Below are 24,704 nucleotides of genomic sequence, written 5' to 3'. Positions count from 1 at the left end.
GTATATTAGTAGACTGTAGTAGACTGTCAGTAGACTGTTAGGTTAGGGTTAGGTGTTAGGGTTCAGGTTAGGAGAACAGGTTGACTTGTAGTTGCTAAGTTACTAACAGTCAGTTGAATGTCTGTTGGGGGACCAACAAAATAAAGTGTTAGCAGATATTAAGCTGACAGTCTACTAATACTCTGATAGTTAGTTGACATGTAGCGGCAAAGTTACTTATAGTTAGTTGAATGTCTAAAGTGGACTATCAAAATAAAGTGTTACCCCCGTTTCCTTTTCAGTGGCCTTCAGCTCCAGTCACAGACACTAGTGCGAGGCTAACATCACAAGCCCAACTCTTTCATCAGTTTTCATCCAACAGGTTTTAACCCCGCCCACATCCAGTGACCTGCAGCTCCAGTAGCTTAGACAAGAGCCAGTCTGTCTCCGCTTGCACCACAAGCCCACTCTTCTTTCTATCCTCCAACTAACTTTTCTTTTCAAGCCACAGCGGGTAATCCAACCGCAAGGCCGTCACCAACATTTGCAACCCTGGCTTACACCCTTCCCAGTTCTCTCATTCAACCCAAGTCTCAATATTCTCTGTTTTTGAGTGCTGACCTTTCATGAGTGCTGAAAGATCATAAGTAGCTTCTGAAGGTTAGATTTTGAGCTAAGTGGCAGCACTTTCCTTCTGTCAATCAAGCATAATATACTAGCCAATACGTTCATTTCATATACCCTTTGAAATTTTGATCTGATAAATGCACTTTTCTATAATGGTGAAATTATATTTGACAGACCATTTTTATTCTGAATATTTTTCATTACTTTAGAGATTGGAAATAGATCAAACTTATTGGTAAATAAACATTTCTGGATAATATTTTAATAATTTGTTTTGTCTTTAGTGTAAGTGAAAATATAAGAGACAAGTAATTTAGGGAGTATTCCAGAAAGCAAGGTATATTACTGTCAAACATACCCTGAACTCTCGGTTGATTAAAACCTTGCTTACCCGAGGTGTGCTGGTTCCAAAAACGTGTTCCATCTAGGAGTAAGTTCAGCAAACCCAGAGTATGTTGATGGTTAACACCTTTCTTGGAACTGATCCTGGCTTTGCTCAAGTTGATTTTGAAGTTATAACTGCTCAGCTTGCTAAATCTTCTGTTCTCAATTGCCATAGCTGTGCCAAAATGTGCTTTGCAGTTGCAAACAGAGCAATGAAAACACTGTGAGAAAAAAAGAAAAAGAAAAGTAAGACTAACCATTATTAACACAACACCAGGGCCACTTTTTGAAGCCCAAAACATTCACTCAGCAGCACAAAGAGAATGAATATGTTGGCTCATTGTAGCTTTTATGATAATTTTTTGTGTAGGCTATGTAATGTAGGTAGCCTGTGCGTGCGTGTTCTTCGGAGAACAGAGTTTTGAATATTGAAACATATCCCAGATATAGAACAGTGAGGAAAAGGGGAAATGTTTCTGATTCAGATAATTAATGCAAGCACATGCACACATTACAGGATTCCAGACTGCTGAAATGTGCTTTATATATATTTATATATATTGGTATGGAAGTGAATTTTGCATGTGTGGTATAGGTATTGTGTGAATGAGCAAATCTTAAGAGAAAAATGTATTTGTGCATTTGAGACATTGTGCGCATAACATAACAGGCTCGGTGTTAAGTCTTATCAAGAATATTTGTGCTTAGATGTCAACTTTTGTCAGCCCAATCTCAAAGTTCTTTGAAAAATTACAAAGGAAGTATTTGATGGCCTGTCAATATAGATGCATAAAAAATATTTTAATTCCAAATCTCATGAATAACACATCAAACATAATACACTGTCACTCTCAGAGAATAACAGGATCCAGCTGCTTCTAGTACATGATGCTATAGAGTACTCATATGTTCACAAAATTCTTGGTTTATTGAGTTTGTCACTTTCACCATTATGTTCTGTTTATTTTATTATTCATGGACCTTCTGTTTGTTTTTGTTAGTTTCCTGCCACTTATCAGTTACCATGGACACTAACACTAATCATCACAGCTCTTTGTCATTGTCTCATAATCACTGTGTATTTAAGTTCATCCTTGTCATTCAGTTGTTGTTAGGAACCCTCCATGGGGGTTGAGTGTGGATGGAGGAGCTGAACACGCAGCGCCGGATAAAGCTCAATGAAACCTCTATTGCAGGTTATGATTAATAATAATAATAATGATGATGATGATGATGATGATGTATGTGGGATGATATAGTTAGACAGGCAGACAGTTTTAAACTTCAAACGTATCACCTAAGGTTAATTTGCCATCCAGCACAGTAGGTGGCGATAATGCTCCTTAGGAGTTATTTGCCTTTAAACAAGAAAAAGTTGTTGTCAGGTAGTGCCGAAGTGATGACGTCATTTTGTAGGACAACTCGGAACCTAGCGGCGCATGGGTTCCCTCGTTCGAAAAGCAATGTATTTTCTCCATAGACTTTTGGAAAATCGCAAAAAATAAGATCTGTGTTTAACAAAGAGTTGTGACCCTTACACATTTTGTCTATCAAGATAATCTTTTAGATAATCTTTGCTGATTGAGGAGTGTTAAGCCTCAAGTTAATCCAAAATTTATCTATTTTGAAGCCTATATAAAGTTTTTAAAAAACACAAGCAGACACAATAAAGTTAAAAAAAAAACACAAGCAGGTTATAACTATGTGTTATGTCATAGATCAAAACGTGAAAATATTTAGAGGCTTTGTTCACCACAGACCTTATTTCAGGCGATTTAGCAAAAAACCCATTCAAAAATCCCATAGGCTTTAGAGCGAGGGAACCAGGAGTGCTAAAATCAAGGGTGTAATCCATCGATCGGAAGTTGAAGCCGGCCGGGTGCCGCCATCTTGTAGTAGAACTTCACTTGAGTCAGCATTTCCATTGACTCCCATTCATAACTTTACATCTGAGGTGTTTGAAGACTCCATTTGTCCATTGTTTATTTCTAAAGAACCACGACAATGTATAAAATGCTCCATTACTTTGTAGCTTATATTATGGCCCAGTTGAAGCAGTTTTTTGTAAAAGTAGGCTAACGATTGCGTCATAACCAAGCTCTGTCGCACAGTAGAGAAATGCTGTATGGACAGGAGGAGAAGCTCGTGGGCAATCGGGGAAATGTGGAGGCAAAATAACAAAATAATTAATCAGAATACCTAGCAAAAGTTTCTCCTTCTCCTAGCTCATGGACAGCTCCTACTCACACTATCCACCTCTGCCAGTTTCGGAAGGGAATGATTCAGATTTCTCATGTCACAGCCACTAGAAGACAGACGCGTTGCTCACGTCACATCTACATCGTCAACTCCAAGCTCTGTTTGAGTCGGTTTGAGTCTGCGTGTCAGGAACGAAAGTCCTAAAAAAATCGCTAAAAATTGGCTTCACTTGTCTCAGTTTAGTTCAAATGAGATGGCTCTGTCCACTTCTTATAGAGTGACGTCATCACTTCGGCACTCTATTGAGTTGGTATTTCTCAAAACCAAGAATGCAAAGAACAGACTTGTGTTCTTGGGGAGAACGCTCTTGCTGGTTGATCTTGGAAGAATGAACTCACAAGGTTACGAGCACACAGAGCGCTGCTGAGTCTGACAGTTTGAGATGATGTGTTCTTGCTGGTATTACGCTATAATAGCCCTGTATACACTGTCTGCAGTACCCAAACATAACGAGAATTATTGACGATAACAGCCAGGCTGCAATGGTCTCTTGACTGTCTTTGTGCAAACTGGCTCGCTAACTTAACACCCACAGGCGCTTATGGAGATTCTCACTTCTGAAAACGTTTGAGCACATTTTCGATAGATTGAAATCTACACAGTTGATTTCTTGCATCAAATGTTCTCAGAAGTGGATTTAGAGATGAAATATAGTGTAATTGTCGAAAAACAAAATTATTGTATTGAACTGCCTCTTCTTCCTCGAATGCCGAATTGAATGCTGGGATATTTCTGCCGTCAAGTGATGCATCCTCTGTAAAATGGCCGTGTCAAGAACACATCCGAGATTTTTAACCATTCTTGCCAAAATGCAAACTGGTGTATTGGGACAGTACTTGAGCCACAAAAGATGACGTTTCATAAGGACACAAGTACAGACAAGAACACAGATTGAGAAAGAGCCTTTGTGTGACTGTCTCGCATGTTGGCTGTTTACTCTTATTTACTCTTTAAATACTTAATATTTATTATATTAAACCTTATGCAAGTGAATCATCATCTTCATCTTCCTGTAACTAAGCATTACAGTCACACATGATTTTCAACCCCTCTCTGGAAAAGTACTAAAAATTCTAGAAAAAGCTTGCATCTTGGAGGCAAAATGTTTAAATTAAAATCAATTTAAAGCTTTGCATTGGCTTATATAGGATAAATGAATATACAGTAATCTGATATGCACTAGATCGGAATTTCATCTGCTCAGTGGGATATACTAAGGATTCTGAACAGGTGGCCTTATCAGCAAAGACATATGCAAGCGTATAACATTAGGTTATTTAAATCATGTAGACAATAATACATGGTGATGTGCTTTAACTTTCTCAAAACACCTAAAGGCACCTTATGGCAAAAATAAACAGTGAAGCATGCTGTAAATTAATGTAACCTCATCCCACATCAGCTCTTTGAAGCTGGTATGTCAGAAAAGATCATTATTTGAAGATCCTAAATATCATTATGAAACATGTAAATGTATTTTTGAAAAGGTGCTCAAAAACCACTACATTATATAATCTAATGAAGATATGGAAATCATTTGTTGAAATTTGTTGGTCTGTTCATGAAGAAAGCTTTTGATTTCAATTATTTATCACCATGGCACTTAGATCTCCAAGCACCTTCCATTAAAATGGATTGCATGAGAGAGCGGCTCAACAAGAACATCCCAAACTATTAAAGGCGCCTTTGTGTTATCACAGTATTCTATAAATCTATTAAGAGACAATTCTAGAAATGTTAATGTGGCATCTTTATACCCTTCAGCCCGTGTTGTTTCTCCTCCTCTTTTCCTCTCAGCAGCGGCAGCAGGGTGGGATCTCTCCATCAGGAGCGCAGCGCGTGCAGTAGCAGCAGTTTACTAACCCGCGCAACAACTTTACTCAGAAAAAATATCAGTTGATCATTTTTTTGGATCTTTCATCGCTTTGATCTACTTTATCCTCAAAAGAAAGCAACGAGTGGTTCGTCTGAATCAAGAGTGGTAACGTATATCAAGGTGAGATGTTTTTATATTGTTTGAAAATGTTGTTTTGAAAGATCACGTGGTTTGATTGAAATTGGCTCTATTTCAGATTAATGGGAAATTATTATTTATTTACTTTAGGAAATGTGGATTTTAATATGAAATCATATTGAATAAATTATAGGCAACAGCAAGCTACAAAACATCATTGTAGGCTATAGCCTAATAGCGATAATTAGCCTAGATCAAGTTTTTTAAAAATATATAAATATTATTTTTTTTATAGCCTATGCTTTGCTAAACAGAACTATTGAAATATTTATTATTTATTATTGTAATAGGCCTATTTTAAGTTTCCATTCTGGCACTCTGGCAGTAGCCCAGCTGTCGCTTCATGCCGCGCGTCAGTTTCATCTCTCTGAAGCGCGCTCTTGATGAAATTAGTGAGGTAAATCCAACACACATCAATTTGAATTTTAAATTCCTTAATCTGTAAAGTAACTGTAACGTTCACCTTCAGCATGTGGTCATTGTTCTTCATGCCAGCAGAGGACAGCATATCTCAATGTGTCAAGTCAATAGTTGTGTGCATGCTGTTTTTCAAATTGCCAAAAGAGTGATTATCTAGTCAGATCTTGTCCATCTCTGCAGTGTGAGTCTTGGATGAGCTTAAGTTGATGTGAACTCTTGACTGGAAGCTTGAGGAGCTACACTGCTGCACACATCCTGAGCGAGTAGGATTAAATGTATTTTATTTGTAATATATTAGTGCAAATCATGGTCCTTGTTTCTGGCTTTGTTTTTCAAAAACAAAACTGCATTTTCACTATAACCTCATTATACACAAAACTAAACCTTCTGCCATTAAATTGCATTAGCAGCTCAGTGCTTTCCCTTTCTGCTTCTGTCTCTGGGCCATTATACTTTCTTGTGAATTATATGTCCTTCTCAATAGAGTAGGCTACAGTAAAAATGGCTGCTGTGATTGTCAGAAATTCCCAGTATTAAATATGGTGACAATGTTTCAGGTATTACAGGATAGCATTGGTCCCTGTATATTTTATAATATACTGGCGAGTTTTATAATATACATTACGAGTCGTGTATAGACGGTGTACAGGGTCATACACACAAACACAAAACACCATCTGGATAATACATGACACTGTATTCGAAAGCTAAAGACTAACATTTTCAGGAGGTCTTTTTAACTGCAAAATACAAGTTGGATTCGTTATTTATGATTTCCATGTATACATCAATGTGCATTGCTTCGTTTACAGAGCATGAATGCATGCAAGGCAATAATAGGACAATATTGGTACAACACTTGGAATTTCTAATATTTAACCTCTTTTGCATTTGCTGTCATTCAACACAAAATCCATTCTCTTAATAAAAAAAACAAGACAGACAAATGGGAGAGTGGACAAAACAGAGTGGACAAAACCACATTATTTGGGATGTGATGGTTGGGGAAAGTCAGTTCAATATAGATCACATCAATTTTATGAAAAGACAGGTGTGATCTGAAAGTGAAAATGGATTCCAATGCAGGCAAAATTCTGTCCAAACAGACTATAACTATATAATAAAAAATAGAAAAAGAAAAACATCTCTAATGTGCTGTCATACGCCAACCTTAAACTTGAGCTCAACAAGATCTCAACAACAACTCTCAACAAGAGCACATTCACATTGGAAGTATTCTTCAAATTAGCATAAAGCATAAAATACCAATACAGCCATTAAACTGCTTTTAAACAATTAAAAGGACTGCATAAAAGAGGCTCAATAGTCTTCTTCACGTTATCTTACCCTGCATACATGACCTAGCCCTAAGCTTTCATGAGGTAGTCACATCATGCTTGCAAGATGTAACTACAGTTTAAATTATACATGACTATTTGGTTAGAGAATGGAATAGAATATATAATATTGAAAGCACATTCCATATTAATGCACGGTAATGTGCATACAACTGAGTAAATTTAATATTTTATAATTAATGTAATATTTTAATAACGACATTTTAATTATACCTTGTGGAAATATTCTTCTCAATATGATGTTAAAGATGTGTGAGTTCCATTATCCTATAGGGCCTATATGATACTGGAACATAGGGTACAATTGGGATAAAGCCACAACTTAAGAAAAAAATGTGCTTTCCACTACTCCCATAGTGTATGATTGCATAAAAAAAAGTTTGTATTGAACATTTATGGAGCAATTTCGTTTAAAAAATCTTATAAATGAGGTGGTTTTACCACACAAGGCTCACCAGAATAAGGGAAAATACTTTAGCTAAAATAATTTATTTTTTAATAATGTCTAAGTTAATACTTGTTCAAAACAATCACTTCAGCAAAGTTTGTAATATTTTCTGTTTATTTTTAAAAATATTTAAAAATATATTCAATAAATATACTGTCATTAAAATATGCTAAAATAAAATATATTTATATATTTAAAGTAAGGATTCTGAAAGAATTGAAGGAGAACCTATAATTTAATATAGATTTACAGTAGTAACAAATATTTTATTATATGATATGAATAATGTCATATTTTCAAATATTATGGTTTCGTTATAAAATGGTGATTATCTCAAATCCCAACTGAATGTAACCATGTCATGTCGACAAATGGAAAGGTCAGCCAGCCCCGACAACATGGGTGCGCTTTACTCCAAAATACCATACTTTTACATAATGTTCTTCCGTTATTGAAAAATTGGTGCTTTAATTAGCTTGTAAAAAAAAAAAACTGTACAAGACCTTTGTCTCAAGATATATTCAATAGTTTTTGTGCCACCTGGTTTAGAGGAAAATAATATAAAGGTGCCTTTTATATGCAGGTAAAAGAATAGCAATACTCGAGAGCACGTAGATGTGAATTTGAGAACTTGTACAATAAATATTCATACTTATATGTGAACATTTACACTGCGCCCTTAGCCCTGTTGTAACATACTGAATAGCTACTTGAATATTTTTAAAAGGTATGGCAGGGATGATATCTTTTTTAGACTACAGTAATCACCTTTTGTCTCACATGTTGGTCTAAATTGTCTCACACTCCTGCTTTGAAATTTTGGAAAGGTCAATCATTTTTAAATGAGTTATTTAATTTAATTTATTGTTCTCCCCTCAGAAAGATGGCGATGACACTATTGGAGCCCAACTCCACTACATCATCTCTCTTTTTCTCTCCAGTGGAGGACGGCCACAATGTCTCAGTGAAACGTACCTCCTCTCGTCAATATCATTATCCAAACATCACCTACGTGGACTTCTATCTGCACGAGCCCTTGGTGTCTGCTATCTTCATTGTATCCTACCTCCTCATCTTTATTGTGTGCATGGTGGGAAATGGAGTGGTGTGCTTTATTGTGCTAAGGAGCAAGAACATGCGCACAGTCACCAATCTCTTCATTCTCAACCTGGCCATCAGTGACCTGTTGGTTGGCATCTTCTGCATGCCCACAACATTGGTGGACAACATCATCACAGGTAAGGCCCTTCTTGCTATTGTGATCAAATATTTTCTGCGTTTTCTTGAATTCAATTTAAACAAACAAGACAATTGTTGTTATCGAATTACTTATTTTGCACAGTTCACCGTCTAGGCATAATTACCTCCAAATATTAATCATTTCTGTTGCTGCTATGACCACCATGGTGGATAATTTCCATCCCAATACAATTGCTTTGAAATGATACTATAGTTAATGTTTATTATATATTATTACAAATAGGTATAATTATTCCAAAAACAATTTTACTTATTCCGCTTTCACTCATTCTCGTCTTGTCGCGTGTGTGCGAGGTTTCGAGTTCGCGTGTGTTGTTGTGTTTTGTGTACCACGCGGTTCGTGTTTACATCGGCCGCAGGCTTTCATGTTCTGCATTTTGTTTTGTCTGTGTAGCATGCAGCTTATGTTTTTCACTAGCTGCGTGCTTCCATGTTGACCTGTTTTGTGTGAACACGTGGCTTATGAGGTTTCACATTACTGTAGCTGCGTGTTCATGTTTCGTTTTGTGTGGGCACATGGCTTGTGATTTGCTTTACTTGCCATGTGCTTGTATTCAAGTCATGTTTGGTGAGCACATGGCTTGTCATGTATGTCTCCTGTGACATGTGGTCTCCTGTCAATTGTCTAGCTCCGCCCATCTTGTTACCTGATAATTGATTGATTTGCCCTACCTGTCCTTCCTCGTTACCTGCTTTCTTTGCTCGCCATTTAGGCTATGTTTACACGGAAACGATTGTGAAGAGAAAATGCAAAAGTGCCGTTGCGTCATCACTTTTTATTCTGCGTTTAGACGAGCGTTTTGTGTGGGAAATCCGCGTGCAAATGGTGACGCAAAAGTGTGTGAAATTCAATGTAGTATAGCCTACACTTCAGGCGGCTAGGAGTGCATACTACAACAACACCAAGTCCGCGCGCCTGCGTACAACCTTCACTGTCGAGCAGACTTTTGCGTTTTTACCGTTTACACGGGAACGCGGCGGTGGAGCGTTTTTAAGATTTTCACTCTGGAGGGTGGTTTCACTTTTTTGCATTTTTAATTTTCAAAAACGCCGTCGCCGTGTAAACGAAAGGCACATCCAATAAAATATTTTTACGTTTTCACCCGCGAGCGTTCTCGTGTAAACAGGGTGTTTGCAGTCCTGTGCTGGATCGTCGTTAAATGTTAACTTGAGTGTTTCCCTGTCCTTGTCAAGGTGTGTCAAGTTAAGTCTTGCTGTCTTGTTTTTCCTCCACAGGGTAGTTTTTGTTTGTGTGTGTGTTTTTTTTTTATCAATGCAACTGTTCTTTTCTCCTGCAATTGAGTCCTGCACTCCCTTCACTCAACCTGACAAATGTCACGACAGCACACCATTAAATGTACTGCACTCAAAATAAACGAGCCAATTAGACCCATTCAAAGATAGTTTGATAAAACCAAATGCACCACTGTTCAGTCAGTGGTGACAAAGAGTGTCAAGGCAAGTTAAGCCACCTTTATTTATATGGTGTTTTATACAATAGAGATTGTTTCAAAGCAGTTTTACAGTGAGTTAGGAAAATTATGCATTTGGCCAGTTTGGTGATGATTTAGTTTCATTATAAAAATTATTATTTTTTTCATTTGATCTATAAAGCAGTTCTGCAAAAATAATATGTCATCGACCAGCTCAGTTCAGTTAAAACAGGGTCAGTACAGTATGATCAATAATACTTTTGAATATTAACTGTCCCCAAGTAAGTAAGACAGAGGTGACAGTGGCAAGGAACCCAAACTCCATCAGGTGACTGAATGGAGAAAAAAAAACCTGGAGAAATCAGACAATGTGTTTAAATGTGTTAACTTTTCTTTGAAGGATGACAAACATGGTAACACCATGCAGTCTAGCCTAGTTTTTTTTGTTGTTGTTGTATTTTTTGTGTGCTGCTTGCACAGGACCTAAATGCACATTTAATTTATCAGAATATCAAGAGGACGAATTATAGAACCATTAGAGTATTATAGAACAGGAGAGGAAAGTGTACGCAATTAGTTGGCTATCAAGTGAATCCGACTGAACAAGCTCTTCCTTAACACTCTGAAATTGGTCTGTTCCTCTATACATCACAATGAGGCTGCTAAACCAAGTAACATTTTTTCTTTTGCTTGTGAATTCTTGAGAAAGAAATTACATTTTTTCATTGGCTGCATCCTCATTTCTTTCATCTGGTTACAATGCAATTATAACAAAAACTTCGAAGACCACCAAGTGTGCTTATCCATCAGAGAATCTACAATCACAATCAAAATGGACCCCATGGAGCTGTCATGAATCATAGTTCTCACTAAGTTCTTGCCCACTGAGATGTGTTCCCAGCTGGAGCTTAACAAGCTTTACAGTCAGTAAACGGGAAGAACCGTCTATTGTGATAAGCATCTGAATGCTGCATCGTATAGCGCAATACTGCAAAGACAGTAGCAGAAAACCAGTTTGATATTGTTACTTTTAAAATAATGGGAAACACCCATGGGATTTTGAGCCTTTGATGTTTTCTGTACAACTGTAGATGACATGAGAATGTACTCGGTTACCTAATTGGTTCTCTTGTAAAGACTCTCTGACCTGATCGATATGGGGAATTTGCATATAATAATTAATACTTGATAATTAATAATTATTCATGGTTTGGATCAGATCAGCCTTACATGTTATTAAATCTTCCAAGAAAGGAGGATATTTTTCCTGCATCTGCATGCTTATGTTCCTCGGCAATCAACCACAAATTGATTACAATTAATTCTTTAGACCAGACCACATGCTACAGACAGGTAAAATGAGCTTAATTCTATATCAATATTTAATCAAAACGAATTATAATTAAATACTAGGGTTGGGTATCGATTCACATGTTCAATTTCGATTCGATTTCGATTTGCAAGCTCTCATTTCTATCCAAATTCGATTCTCGGTTCGATTTTCGATTCCTGATTTGATTCTCGATTAGACTATAATGAATATAGATGTAACACAAATCCTATATTTATAAAATAAAAAAAATTAATAAAAAAAAAAGAACAGTGGACATAAGTTTACTAGTGGCTAATTAAGCCAAAGAAATTAAGAGCCACAAACCTGTATATAAAACTATTTTTATTTAAGGTTCACTATACACTAAATGCATACAATGAATGGACAGGATTTTGATGCAAGATGCAAAATTGATGCTGAAAATTGGACAAGTCAGAACAGTCGCATGCCTTGATCAAACAGGATCAGGTTATTTTAGGGTATTTAAGGTAGATATAGAAAAATAAATATTTAGACTTTTTTTATTACATTGATCTGTTTGTTTTTACAATGGGATCATTTCTGCTAAGAGTTTATGCAACACATCGAAACTTGATTTCAATCTTTGAATTAAATTGAAAAAAGTAGCACACATAAATACAATAGAATAAACTGTGAGGTTGAGCCCCACCTTGCAGACTCACGATTCTCTACACTCTCTAGAAGAGGGAAAGCGTATTGGGTAAGTTGCTTACGCTATGGGTAAAGTCATCGTGGCTTCGCACCTTCTACGCTTCACAGCCCGCCAGAATGGGTGTGGCTTAGTGTATAAAAGAGGGTTGGAGGCTGCTACCCTGGTTTTCTCACTCTGGATCTCACTCTGGGAGTTTGTATATTTTTGCTTTGCCAACAAAATCAGTTTCAAACCAGTCAGCAGAAAGCATTTCAGATTTCAAAAGATAATAAAAAGCGCTATTTAAGCGATCTATTTGTATATGGATGGATGGATGGATGGATGGATGGATGGATAGATAGATGGGGACACTTTTTGATGGGGGACCTGCAATCTAAGAATAGAAACACCCCTGGGGTGTTCCGAATTAATGCATTTTGTGAAATGAACTTTAACAGAGAGTAGAGGCAGTGAACACTGCATTGGGAACCTGTGAATTGGAACCCAGCTCAAGTGTCTTTGAACTAATCAGTTGAGTTAATTCACTGCTCACTCATGAAGAGTGAAAACCAAAATTGCATACTGTCTGAGTAGGTATTACATGAAATAGAATTTTACTTGTACAATGTTAAAAAGTACATTCTATATAGTATGTGCATGGTAGTGAATGAAATTCGTACATACTACATCCACATGTTTTGCCATGGTTTTACTGTCACATGACCTACCAGCTATCAGTTGTGTTGCTTCACTGCTATTCATAAATCCTCTCATGAGATTAGTAAATAATTCACTGCCATAAATCAGCAGTAGGAAGTATGTCATCCACTTTTCGCCTACTGTTACTACTGTATGTACCTGGACATACTACTCTTTTGCCGTACTGTTTTCGCAAAATATATTGTACCAAATTGTTACATTTCGGACACAGCTAGTCCCTTGGTTTGTTGCTGAATGAATCAATGACATAAATAATTAAATGTGGGGAAAGCGGTATTTGAAAAACCCTGTTTGGAAGTTAGCCGAACCGACACACAAAAAACAAACAACAACAAACACGTTTAGCCAATCAGCATTTAGAGGGAGGATAACGGTGGAGGAGAGAGAACGAGCATGAGGGCAATTTGAAGAACGACTGCAGAAATCGAGATTGAGACAAAATACAAAAGAGAAAAGCTCAGAAGAAATCACTGGAAAATGAGGGGGTTATGACAGGGCAAGAGCTGTAGGACCTGCGTTACTTTAGAAAAGCTTTCCAGCGCTGAAGAGAGCTAAGTGGGAAGGCCTGAAAACAGACATATAGAGGTTGCTTTGATTCCACTTCACACACTGGTTTTGAGTGTCATTGTTTGTCTGGAACTCTTGTTTGTAGGGGTGTAACAATACCCTCATGTCACGATTCTATACATATCACGATACTGAACTCAAGATGTTATTGCGATACTCCAAGACATATGGTAAAAGGTTAACAAAAAATTTACTGTTGATTTAAAATGCTAACTTTGATATTAGATTGCAGGTTTAAATTAATAGGCTTGGACTTTGTTGCTTGTAACCCAATACAGGACAATTAGAGATACCCGAATAACAATATTCATGATTCTGATGCTGTTATTGTAGATGGTTGCACGATTCACTGACTAGATATATTTAAAATAATGTCGGCCACTTTTTACTGGTAACATCAGACATTTGGCATTATCAAGACCCACAAATATTCCCCCATTGCATTAGTATACATTATAATCAACATTATATATAGTAGTTCAATGAAGTACTTGCATTAAAACTCTGAAAACATCAATTTTTTCCTCACACAGTTATTTTTATTTTGGGGAACTATCCACGATACATATTGTCACTATCCACGATACGTATTGTTGCATTTTTGTATTGCGTTGTATTGTGGCACAATATATTGTTACACCCTACTTATATGTAATTACTATTGTGTACTGTACACAATTCTGAAGATTACATTACTCTGCCAACTGCAGTGTTGCCGATTAATACACAATACAACAGACACTAACCCCTAAACCCTAACCTCAAATTTGGGGGAAGAAAACAAGTCCTCTGCATGTTGAATTTAATCTATTCGCCATGGCACAGTAGGCTGAAGCCAGGACACCATGGATACATTTATATTTGCACAGACTGACGGTTTTGTCAGGTACATTCAAACACAGCCTGACTGATACAAATAGCCAATCAAATTCGAGGACGGGAAGTGCTCCATAACTTCATATATAAAACCAAAGCAATGAATGGAAGTTCTTATAAACTATATATTATACTAGTTCTGTCAGTATGAAATACTTGCTGTGGGATATTGATTGATTTCACACGAGATTTCGCGAAGGATCCTTATAAAAATGAGAAGTGACACATTTACAAATCTATTATGATTAAGATGGACCTAGAACACCACTTTGTTCATTCTCTATACCATTTATAAAGGCTCAATGTTCGGGTTTTTTATAGGAATAATGTAAGAATTATCAATACTGTCATCTTTATTTGCAGTTCTTTAAATGAGGAAAATTAAGCTTTAATCTTAAATGATATATTTGTTGTCTCTCATTTCTATAATGAACTTTCTCGTTCGTTAAAAACTCTGCCTAATTAATTTTCTCTCTTATTTAATCCACTCTTCTTTCTCCATCTGTCTTTTAAAACCCGCCTTCTCGATCACATCATTATTCATACCCACATGTCGACCAGCTGCTGCACAATATCTTCAAATTTAATCATCCTCTTAAAAAGATCTTTTGGGTTTACTATGGGAAGAGGTGAACAAAAACAATATGTCCCTGAGTGATTGAGCTGTGTTCTTTTATTCAGTCTACTAACTAACAAAACTAACACCACTCACCACACAAAAAAGGGCCTGCTTAAAGTGGTGTCAGTAAGGAAAGAAAACAATGTGGGCGAAAAATTTGTGATTTCTTAAGATGTTTTAAGCTATGTAATTCAAAGTCATTTCTGCCCTATTGTTCATATTTCACTTTTCTCCTGCAGGCTGGCCTTTTGGCAGTTTGCTGTGTAAGCTGAGTGGGATGGTGCAGGGAATATCGGTATCCGCTTCTGTCTTCACTTTAGTGGCCATCGCTGTAGACAGGTGGGCAAAAAATTATTGTTGTCAAAATATTTTATTTTTCTGATTAATTTTTTTTTTTTTTCATGCCAGGACATGTATATATACACTACCATTTATAATTGGGGGATTTAAAAAAAAATGCTTTTGAAAGATGTCACTCACTAATGCTGCATTTATTTGATCCAAAAATACTGTATGGTTATACTGTGGAATATTATTACAATTAAAATATCTGTTTTCTTTTTAAAATATAATTTTTAACATATAATTTGTTTCTGTGTTGCAAAGCTATTACTTCAGTCTTCAGTGTCAAATGATCTTTCAGAAATCATTCTGTGCTTTTGGTTTTTGACTATTTGATGTTCAAGAAAACATTTGAAAACAATTGTGCAGAATAATGATATTTAAGTAGGCCTTTTAATTTATTATATATATATTAAAAATCTCCCTGACCCCAAACTTCTGAATGATAGTTTTAAAATAGTAACATTTTTAAATGCTTATTTTTTATTTATTGTATGCCTTTTTCTTAAAACACTTTCTTGAAACGCTTATTTTCTGTTTTTGTCTCAATTACCTCTACTCTGTTTTCTGTCATCCATCTCTTTTCTTTTCTCCTTTTATTGTGTCCTTCCCTTCCCTTGTTTTATATTAATGTGTCAGATTCCGCTGCATTGTCTATCCCTTCAAACAGAAGCTTACTATCTCCACCTCCACCCTCATCATTGTCATCATCTGGGTTCTGGCTATCTCCATCATGTGTCCGTCTGGTGTTATGCTACAGGTCACCAAAGAGCACAGGGTCTCCATCTTGCTAAGTGATGGCAACACCACGCAACCCTTCTACTGGTGCCGCGAAAACTGGCCAAACCAGGAGATGCGCAAGATTTACACCACAGTTCTCTTCGCTAACATTTATTTGGCACCTTTGACCCTGATTGTCATTATGTATGCTCGGATTGGAATCACACTCTTCAAAACATCAATGCCTGCTGCTGTGAGCCAAGTTGGGACCTCAGGCTCCAGTTCTGGCTCTGGAAAACGTAGCAGATATGAAAGTCGTCAACTGGTGTCCCGAAAAAAGAAGCGGGTCATTAAAATGTTGTTAGTGGTGGCCCTGCTCTTCATCCTGTCATGGTTACCATTGTGGGCTCTCATGATGCTGAGCGACTACGCAAGCTTGAGTGAGCATCAGCATCGCGTCATAAATATCTATTTTTATCCTCTGGCTCACTGGCTGGCGTTCTGTAACAGCAGCGTCAATCCCATAGTCTATGGGTTTTTCAATGAGAACTTCCGTAAAGGTTTCAAGGCGGCCTTTAAGCTTCAGCTCTGCTCAGCCCTTTCGGGGAAGAGAAGAAGCTACTCCCACCGACTGCAGGGGAATGCTGTATTGCCTGCCAGTTTGCCCATGATCAAGGAGTCTGCACTGGAGGCTGGGGGTCCCAGACCAGGGCAAGGGCTCATCCAAGGGTCGGTGTCTGTGGGCAATGGTGACAGAAACCAGTCTTCAGGTCAGGAGAACATAAAAGAACAGGATCTGATCATGGAAGATCTGGAGAAGGTGTGTGTGTGTGTGTCTTTGTGTGTTGGAGAAAATTGTTTGTCTTTGTTTGACTTTTTTATTTATCAAAGGATCTAGAAGATAATCACGATTTCTACAAAAATATTAAGCAGCACAACTGTTTTCATCGTTGATAATAATAAGGAATGGTTTTGAGCAGCAAATCGGTATATTACAATATATACTGAAGACTTTAGTAATGGCTGCTGAAAAATCAGCTTTGCATCACAGCAATAAACTACATTTTAAAGGAACACACCGACTTTTGGGACTTTCGCTTTTTCACTGTATTCCCCAGAGTTAGATAAGTCCATACATTTCATCTACCCTGCCGTAACTCTGTGTGACACACACTGCTAGCCTAGCTTAGCACAAAGATTAGCACCAGCTAACATAGGCTACTTCTCCCAATAAGTAACAAAATAATGCCAACACTATCTAATTAACTACTAATTAGTTAAAATATCCTCTAATCTAGAGCGAGCGTGCATGCGAGACAGATGTTGAGCTCCTACGGCGCGGACGCAAAGTCAGGACTGCAGTCAAAGCCTTTTGGGATTGACAGCGGACCGGTGAAAGCGTCAAAAGGTTTGGGCAGTTCTCGAAAAATGCGGTCGGCAGCCAATTGATGTGCAGTTTGAGATGTGACATCTGTTTTGAGATTTTTTAAATATGCAAATTGTGCCGGAGTTTATGCTGGATTTAGTGCGGACTTATAGCGTTGCCAGCGGCACTGAGCGGAGTTTTGCCGCTGGAGTGGACAGCGTTCTGTTATCACTCCGCTTTCGTCCACTACGGGTTTTCCAGTCTCAGTCACAGGAAAAACTGCTCCGTGTTCAATCGATTTTAAAAGATAATCTTATGTTTTATTTTTTATATATCACAAACGTCTGAATTTATAATACTATATGTAATGGCTTGGAAAGTATTCTACATGTTTAATTCATTTTCCAGCTACCTTTGCTTTAGCAAGCAAGCACGCGCACGCACGCACGCACGCCCTGCACTCTGTTTCCTGGAAAACCACAGCTGTGCAGCACTGTAACTAATTAGTGCTCTTACACACCTCTCACCTGATTCCCCTCTTGTTTGATTTCTCACACTACTCAGATCCCTTCTTTATCTGCCTTCTCTCCCAGAGTGTTTTGACTTTTATTTCTGTCATCCTCCAGCCATTCAAATATTCTTATATTTAGTCTAATCTTATATTGTTTCCCTTAGCCCTGTACAGATTACTTTTCCTCAACCTTTTTGGATTTGCCTCTGTTATTGGACCTTTGCCTGTACTTTAATTTTTGTCCAATTAACTGTCGGAACTGATCTGGTCTTATGTTTTTTTTTTTTCAGCCGTTTCATTAGTACCATTTTTAAAGCACCTTTAAAGGGATACTCCACTTTTTTTGGAAATAGGCTCATTTTACAACTCCCCCAGAGTTAAACAGTTGATTTTTACTGTTTTCGAATCCATTCAGCTGATTTTCTGATATTTAGAAGAATATCAGTAACCAGACAGTTTCTGGTCTCATTGACTTCCATAGTATATATTTTTTACTACTATGGAAGTCAATAAGACCAGAAACTGTCTGGTTACTGATATTCTTCTAAATATCAGAAAATCAGCTGAATGCATTTGAAAATGGTAAAACTCAACTGTTTAACTCTGAGGGAGTTGTAAAATGAGCCTATTTCCATAAAAAGTGGAGTATCCCTTCAAGGAATAGACAAGGTACAAATTTGTCCTTTTAAAGGTACTGCCCAGCAACAAGCTGTTGTTACCCCAAAGGTTTTTCTGACTGCGCAGATGCTGTAACCAACATTTTCCTTTTTTTTATATATTTATTGCCATCCAAGGTAATTGTACAGCTGTTCTTCTCTAAATTGTAAATCTCTTTCTGGCATCAGCAGATTTTTTTTCTAATAGAGCCTGTTTGATCGATATTTATTACAGAAAGTTTTAGTGAGAAAATTCAGGGTTTTAAACTATTGAAATGTAACCACTGTTTGTCTGTTTTTCTTCACAGGTAATGTATGATGTATAGGTGCTTAATGATCTTCATGGAACCTGTTCAAAGGTACTGTGCACCCAGATGTTTCTTCCCCTCTCCTTGACTGTTTTACTGCTGGGGGACACCATGAGTTTGTCTTTCATCTTATTTCATTTCTTTCATCTTCAAGGCAAGGATGTGCTCTGCCTTTTATCACATGAAATTAAGACAGTATCATTCCAGAACGGCAGTTTAAACTGGAGGGTTTAATATTCAGCAATTGTGTGTGAAAAACACAAACAAGGCCATTTGGTGGACCTAGCTTTGACTTAAGATGAGCAATGAAATGACGTCTTACTGGATGCCAAATTATACCCAATGTCTTTCATGGATGTTCACGCTTACACCCGGTTTAACCTGAGAAATGCACCCTGAGATTCATTTAAAATTACACCAAATGTCAAGACCACAACTAGTACAGATATTCCCATGGGAAAGGTTTCTAAAGCAGACTGAAGTACCTGAACAGGGGATATTTGAGGGGGATTTCTATTGCATCTCTAGATCTGGAAGGTAAAATTACTCCATTTTGTCAAAATGGCTTGTTCAATTTCTTCTTTTTGAGTTGTGAAATTGACTACCTTTTTATTTTTGTACTGCTTGCTCAACCTGTTCACTTACTAACCATGATTGAATAAATGCCAGCAACAAAACATGTCTCTTGCTGGGGTGTTTACAGGCTGAATGTAGTAGGTCTTGGTCTGTGAGTATCATCATAAGTATGAATCTGTATTAGCATAAAAATAGTTGACTGTAACAGGAAGGCCATTTTTCCCGTTATTTTCACAAACACTCAGCAGTTTGTGCCCTGACATAGAGGACAGTGCCTGAGGATCTTTTCAGACTCAAAAATGCAATGTAAATGAGCTGCTGAACAAGAGCTGTGCCTTAAAAAGATGGCATTAGCGGTCAGAAACCATGAGAACTTGAACGGCCTTATGTGGAATGAGCCAAGAAACACATCCACGAGGGAAGGGCAAGCTTGTCTCTGGTTATTGCATCTGACATTTATGCATATTTCACAGTTTCGCTATTGGTGAATGAAAATCTATGCTGGCTATGTTGTATGTGTAGAGAAAAGACCTCACTTCAAAATGAAGTTCTATTGTCTGTATTTCTAATGTAAATCTGGTTTGAATGATGTGTGAACAATGCATAATCAAGCAAACAATCATTATTATTTTTTTTCTTTTCTAAAAATACTGTGTAATTTGTCTCTGAGATGTCAATGATCAAAGCATATAAATAATGAATGTTATGTTGTCTAATGCTCAAATTACAAAAGTACTAATTACAATTATACAGCGCCACTGCTTGTTGCATAATGTACATCAGACAGAGAACAAGAGTTAGAGAGAAAAGCAAGTCCTTGTTGAGATATGTTACTCGTTGATGGTCATTATGAGCAACTTTATATTTTGTAAAAGTGAAAAGCAGTGTGGGGTGTCATTCTACTTGTCATGTCAGTGTGTTGTGACAGCATAATCATGTCTTTAAAGCCCTATTTATGGGGGAATATTTGACAGTATATTTGTTGGATGTTGGAATTGTTAATGTTACCATTGGAACATATTCATTCTCAACCATGAAATATGCTATAGGATAATATAGGCTTATAAACAACATTATTTTTACACACTGTCACGCGGTGGACAGGAAAATTATACAGTAAGAAAAACATCTAATTTTGTCTCTCTCTATTTCAAAGTTGTTAAATGTCTCCAGCGCTGGAATTCACACGACGTTCTACATTTATATTCAGTTTATTCTTCTTAAGCATCTGGAAACAGTCCCAACATTAAAGGAGTGAGGTGATATGCAATGCATTTACATGATTCCCACGTATGTCATCCACAGTAACATCAAAAACCTTCAGGCCTATCATTCTTTTTCTGAACACAGAAGTCTCGACTGACTCATACCAGCCAGATTTCTACATTTCTGTTCTCCAGTGTTTCTGGTCAAATTAGTCTATTTTCCAAGAAGAGAATGTAACATTAATCAGACAAAAAAAAAAGCATATGGTTCCATAGTGCTGACACTTTGTAAAAGACCATCATTCCAACACTGCAAAGTCTCAACAGAGATTGTTCTCGACAGTTAAATGAATGGGTAGGTGACATGAAGTGGCGCGAATTTATGTTGATAACATATCCTACATACAGCTCTGAATCGCATCCAAATTAGGAGCACTCCTATACCTTACTCACATACAATAAGTGTTGCCATCCCCTTTTTCTCTCATAATTAATTGACATGATGCATATGGTGACAGAAACAGATATTTTTTTCAGGTTTGGTGGTGGACTAATCAATTAATTTCAGAAATTATTTTAGTTTATTGCTGTTTTACATCTACATCACATTTATTCATTTAGCTGACGCTTTTATCCAAAGCGACTTACAATTGCTATAAATGTCAGAGGTCGCACGCCTCTGGAGCAACTAGGGGTTAAGTGTCTTTCTCAGGGACACATTGGTGTCTCAAGGTGGATCCGAACCCGGGCTCTAATACCACAGGCATGTGTCTTATCCACTGCGCCATCACCATGCTGTTGCTGTGGCATCTATTAAACTGAGCTAATTTTTATTCTTAGTCGTATTCAAAAAGTTTAATTAATTCAGTTTCTCCTTTTACCCAGTATTAACATGGGTTCATATGGAGACGGGAATAGGACAACAGTTCAGTGGAAATTAGAATCAGTCATGGCGGCATTCATTGGTTGCTCAGGAAAAAGATGGATATGTGTCTATTCAAATTGCAAATGACAACAGGCTCAATTGAGATGTGCCTCTCCTGAAGTGTAGACAAGTAGATCAACACAGTCAGGTAAGGAGTGAAATATACAGTACAACTACATGTAAGACCTGTACGGGTAGCTTTTGAATAATGACGGAGTCTGGAAATAAAAGAAAGCGTATGATGTCGGAGGAGGCGAGGAAAAGAAAACGGGAGCATGATCGAGTAGAACTAGAAATTGAGTGAACATTGGACCGACTTACAATCGTAGTCTGCAAGACTGATTGTCACTTTGCTTTTTTGTTACTGGAGTTGTTCGTAATAATTTTTTTTCTTTTAGTTTTAAAAACACTGTGCATGTATGTTAGATTGTTTTATATTTCAATTGGCTAATATTGGACAAGGCGTTAGCTATCATGCAAGCACATAATTAGCGATAAGCACATAGTTTTCTGTTTCAGTTTTTCTAGCAGCCAGTAAAACGGTGTCACCTGTCTCTGCAATATTTTTCCCCAAAAATGCTCAAGATTTCACAGACGATGCAAATGACTACTACATGCTAAGCTGTTCTGCAATACATTTTCTACTTTTTATCCTTGTGCAAACCTAGGTTGCTGTTACACCATTTCAAGTTTACTGTTACACAAAATAAATAATAGAAGCAAGCAATGTCACTATTTATTTTTTCTTCGTTTGTGATTTCGCAATATATCCTACTTTCATAAAATCATGCATCATACTCTACCTTGTCTGTGGCCATTGTTGATTCCAAAGCCGGTGCTGGATAAACAGCGAGCGTGCGCTTGCGCCAGTAGGATGCGGTAGGCTAAATTATTTACGACAGCAGTTATGGACAATTCCGCTTCCAACCTGTAGGGAGACCACAGAGGAAAAGTTACTTGGTGTTGCTTTAAAAAACAATGCAAAATTCCACACAATTAAAAAATTTCATAGATTTGATTTAGTTGGTCATACAAAATTTAAGTAAAAATCCACTGGAGAGTTATTGAAATCTTTATATACCAACACCAGGTTACTCTGTCCATGCAATAACTGCATTGCTCTTTTAATGACAAGTATATAACTCAAGTAAATGGGTGAAATAATGGAACACTACTGAGATATTTGCGTCAATTAACGTCCTTGTACCCTTAATAAGTTATTCTAAAACTGCTGTGTGTATTGTTTTGATATGCTTGTAGTAAGGTCTCCAAATACTGTACATCACCTTCTGTTCTAACATATTCAAAGAGTAAGCTATTAATGATTGGCATTGGGACCCCCTAGAAGAAGAAATGAAAGCTTTAGCGTAAATTCTACTGGGAAGACTCAATTGTTACGCCACTTATTACATTCTCATCTATCCAATCATGTTCTAATGCTTTTAGTATAAAAGATCAGTACAAGTCTGAGTTCACAGATGCTGATGCTTTCATTCCTCTTCATCCTCCTTACCACCACCTAGATGGTCCCTTCCCATCTCCCAGGAGGTTCGCTGCGGCAAATAATTTTATATCATAATATTTGCTTGGGATGTGAATTTTCCTTCGAAACATACTGACATGGTCAATGTTATAGATACATTTGTTAAAGATGTTTCAGTGACTGAACATTAATCTGGGCAGAGCCTGGCAAAGCAGGCTGGTAAAGAGTGAATATCTGTTATATGGTGGATGGTGTTATTAAACCGTAAATGTTGTGCTATATAATCTTTCTGTTTGAACTCATTGGAATTGTGTTTGTACATGGAATATCAAATCTATGAAACCGCATGATGTCATATTTGAATATTGTCTGGGCTTACTTATTTTGTGATTGTTTAACAGATGTCCTCCCTTGTGTGACAGTTTGTGTGTACAAACCTGGCATCAGAGTCAATTCCCTGAACAATACTTTGCATATTTTCTATACTGAAAACAGCAACAAAAAATATATATATATATATATAAATGTAGGAGGTGTTTTTCTCCACCTTTCAAGATTGTATGGCTTTGTGCATCATTACAAGAAAGATTACTGCTCATTTCTGTTGTTTAAATATAGATAGTAGATTATATGTGACTGTAAATTTTGACTTAATAGCCTATATATTAAATAAAACCAATAAATACATTTTGTCTGTTGAATGTGTTGCTCCGATTCCCTCTACTTAGAGAAGCACAACACCCATGAGAAAGCAATATGTCCACAATGGCATATGGTATTTTTGAGAGAAGAGGAGTAAGCCTTCCCATGACAATGCCATGCAGCAAACAAAAAATGTGAGATGCCACTTCAGCACTTATGACAAGGGCTTCCTGAGGGAGGACTTGATAAGAGCAACAAATCTTCCATTATTAGATTATCGCTAAAACTCTTTAGATAAGGGAGAGAAATGCCAGTTCTCCATTAGAGGATTACTTTGAGTGCTATTAATTAGAAAGAGAGAGAGAGAGAGAGAGAGAGAGAGAGAGACTTAACCTTCTGCTGATTCTTAAAAAGATTATTGTTTGCTACTGTTTATGTTTTTACTTCTCATTACTCAGAATTAATGAAATGCACATTGTGTCTGATGACTGTTATATGCTGACTTTAACTTCATCAAGAAATGTGTTTTGACAAATGACATGAATCTTCTAATGCAATCTCACAGTGAAATGGAATGCCTAAAGTAACGGTAAAACAACTTGTAATTAAATTCAGATTGTAGATGAAAAGCACGTTTAGCTTGTGATTAAAATAACTAATCTTGATCGCATTTTAAAGTGTTTAGGTCTTCAAAAATAGGGAACACTTTATAATACTTTATCTTACTTACTGCAACTAAGGAATTATTGAAGAACTAGGTAATTCTTTATTAACTACTTCTTCACTGCTGTTAACTACTAAGTAAGATGTGTTAACTAATCAGTATGTAATGGAATTCTATGATTGTGTTAAGTAACAGTTAGTTATCAATAACTAATGAATTCTGTCATACCTTCAGAGCTGCTACTAATTATCAAAGTGCAGAAGCGAGGCGCTGGAGAGCACATTTCGTTTGAATGGATACAAAAATACATTTTCACTACTAGATGGGAGAAATTCTTACACATTGTCCCTTTAAAGT

The 24,704-nt window shown here is 36.9% G+C and overlaps 1 protein-coding gene across 1 annotated transcript; it reads left to right on the top strand.

Moving 5' to 3' along the window:
- Nucleotides 1-7,957: 7,957 nt before the first annotated feature.
- Nucleotides 7,958-23,711, top strand: LOC120469438 (neuropeptide FF receptor 2). The gene is made up of 4 exons (XM_039658426.2): nucleotides 7,958-8,727; nucleotides 15,189-15,288; nucleotides 15,931-16,831; nucleotides 18,853-23,711. The coding sequence occupies exons 1-4, from the start codon at nucleotides 8,373-8,375 to the stop codon at nucleotides 18,868-18,870; spliced, it is 1,374 nt and encodes a 457-aa protein (XP_039514360.2). The 5' UTR covers nucleotides 7,958-8,372; the 3' UTR covers nucleotides 18,871-23,711.
- Nucleotides 23,712-24,704: the final 993 nt, after the last annotated feature.

This window comes from Pimephales promelas, chromosome 4 (genome assembly GCF_988280905.1).
Source record: "Pimephales promelas chromosome 4, fPimPro1.hap1.1, whole genome shotgun sequence".
Lineage (NCBI taxonomy): Eukaryota > Metazoa > Chordata > Actinopteri > Cypriniformes > Leuciscidae > Pimephales > Pimephales promelas.
Note: the sequence above shows the minus strand (reverse complement) of the source record. Positions and strands in the feature narration are given on the sequence as shown.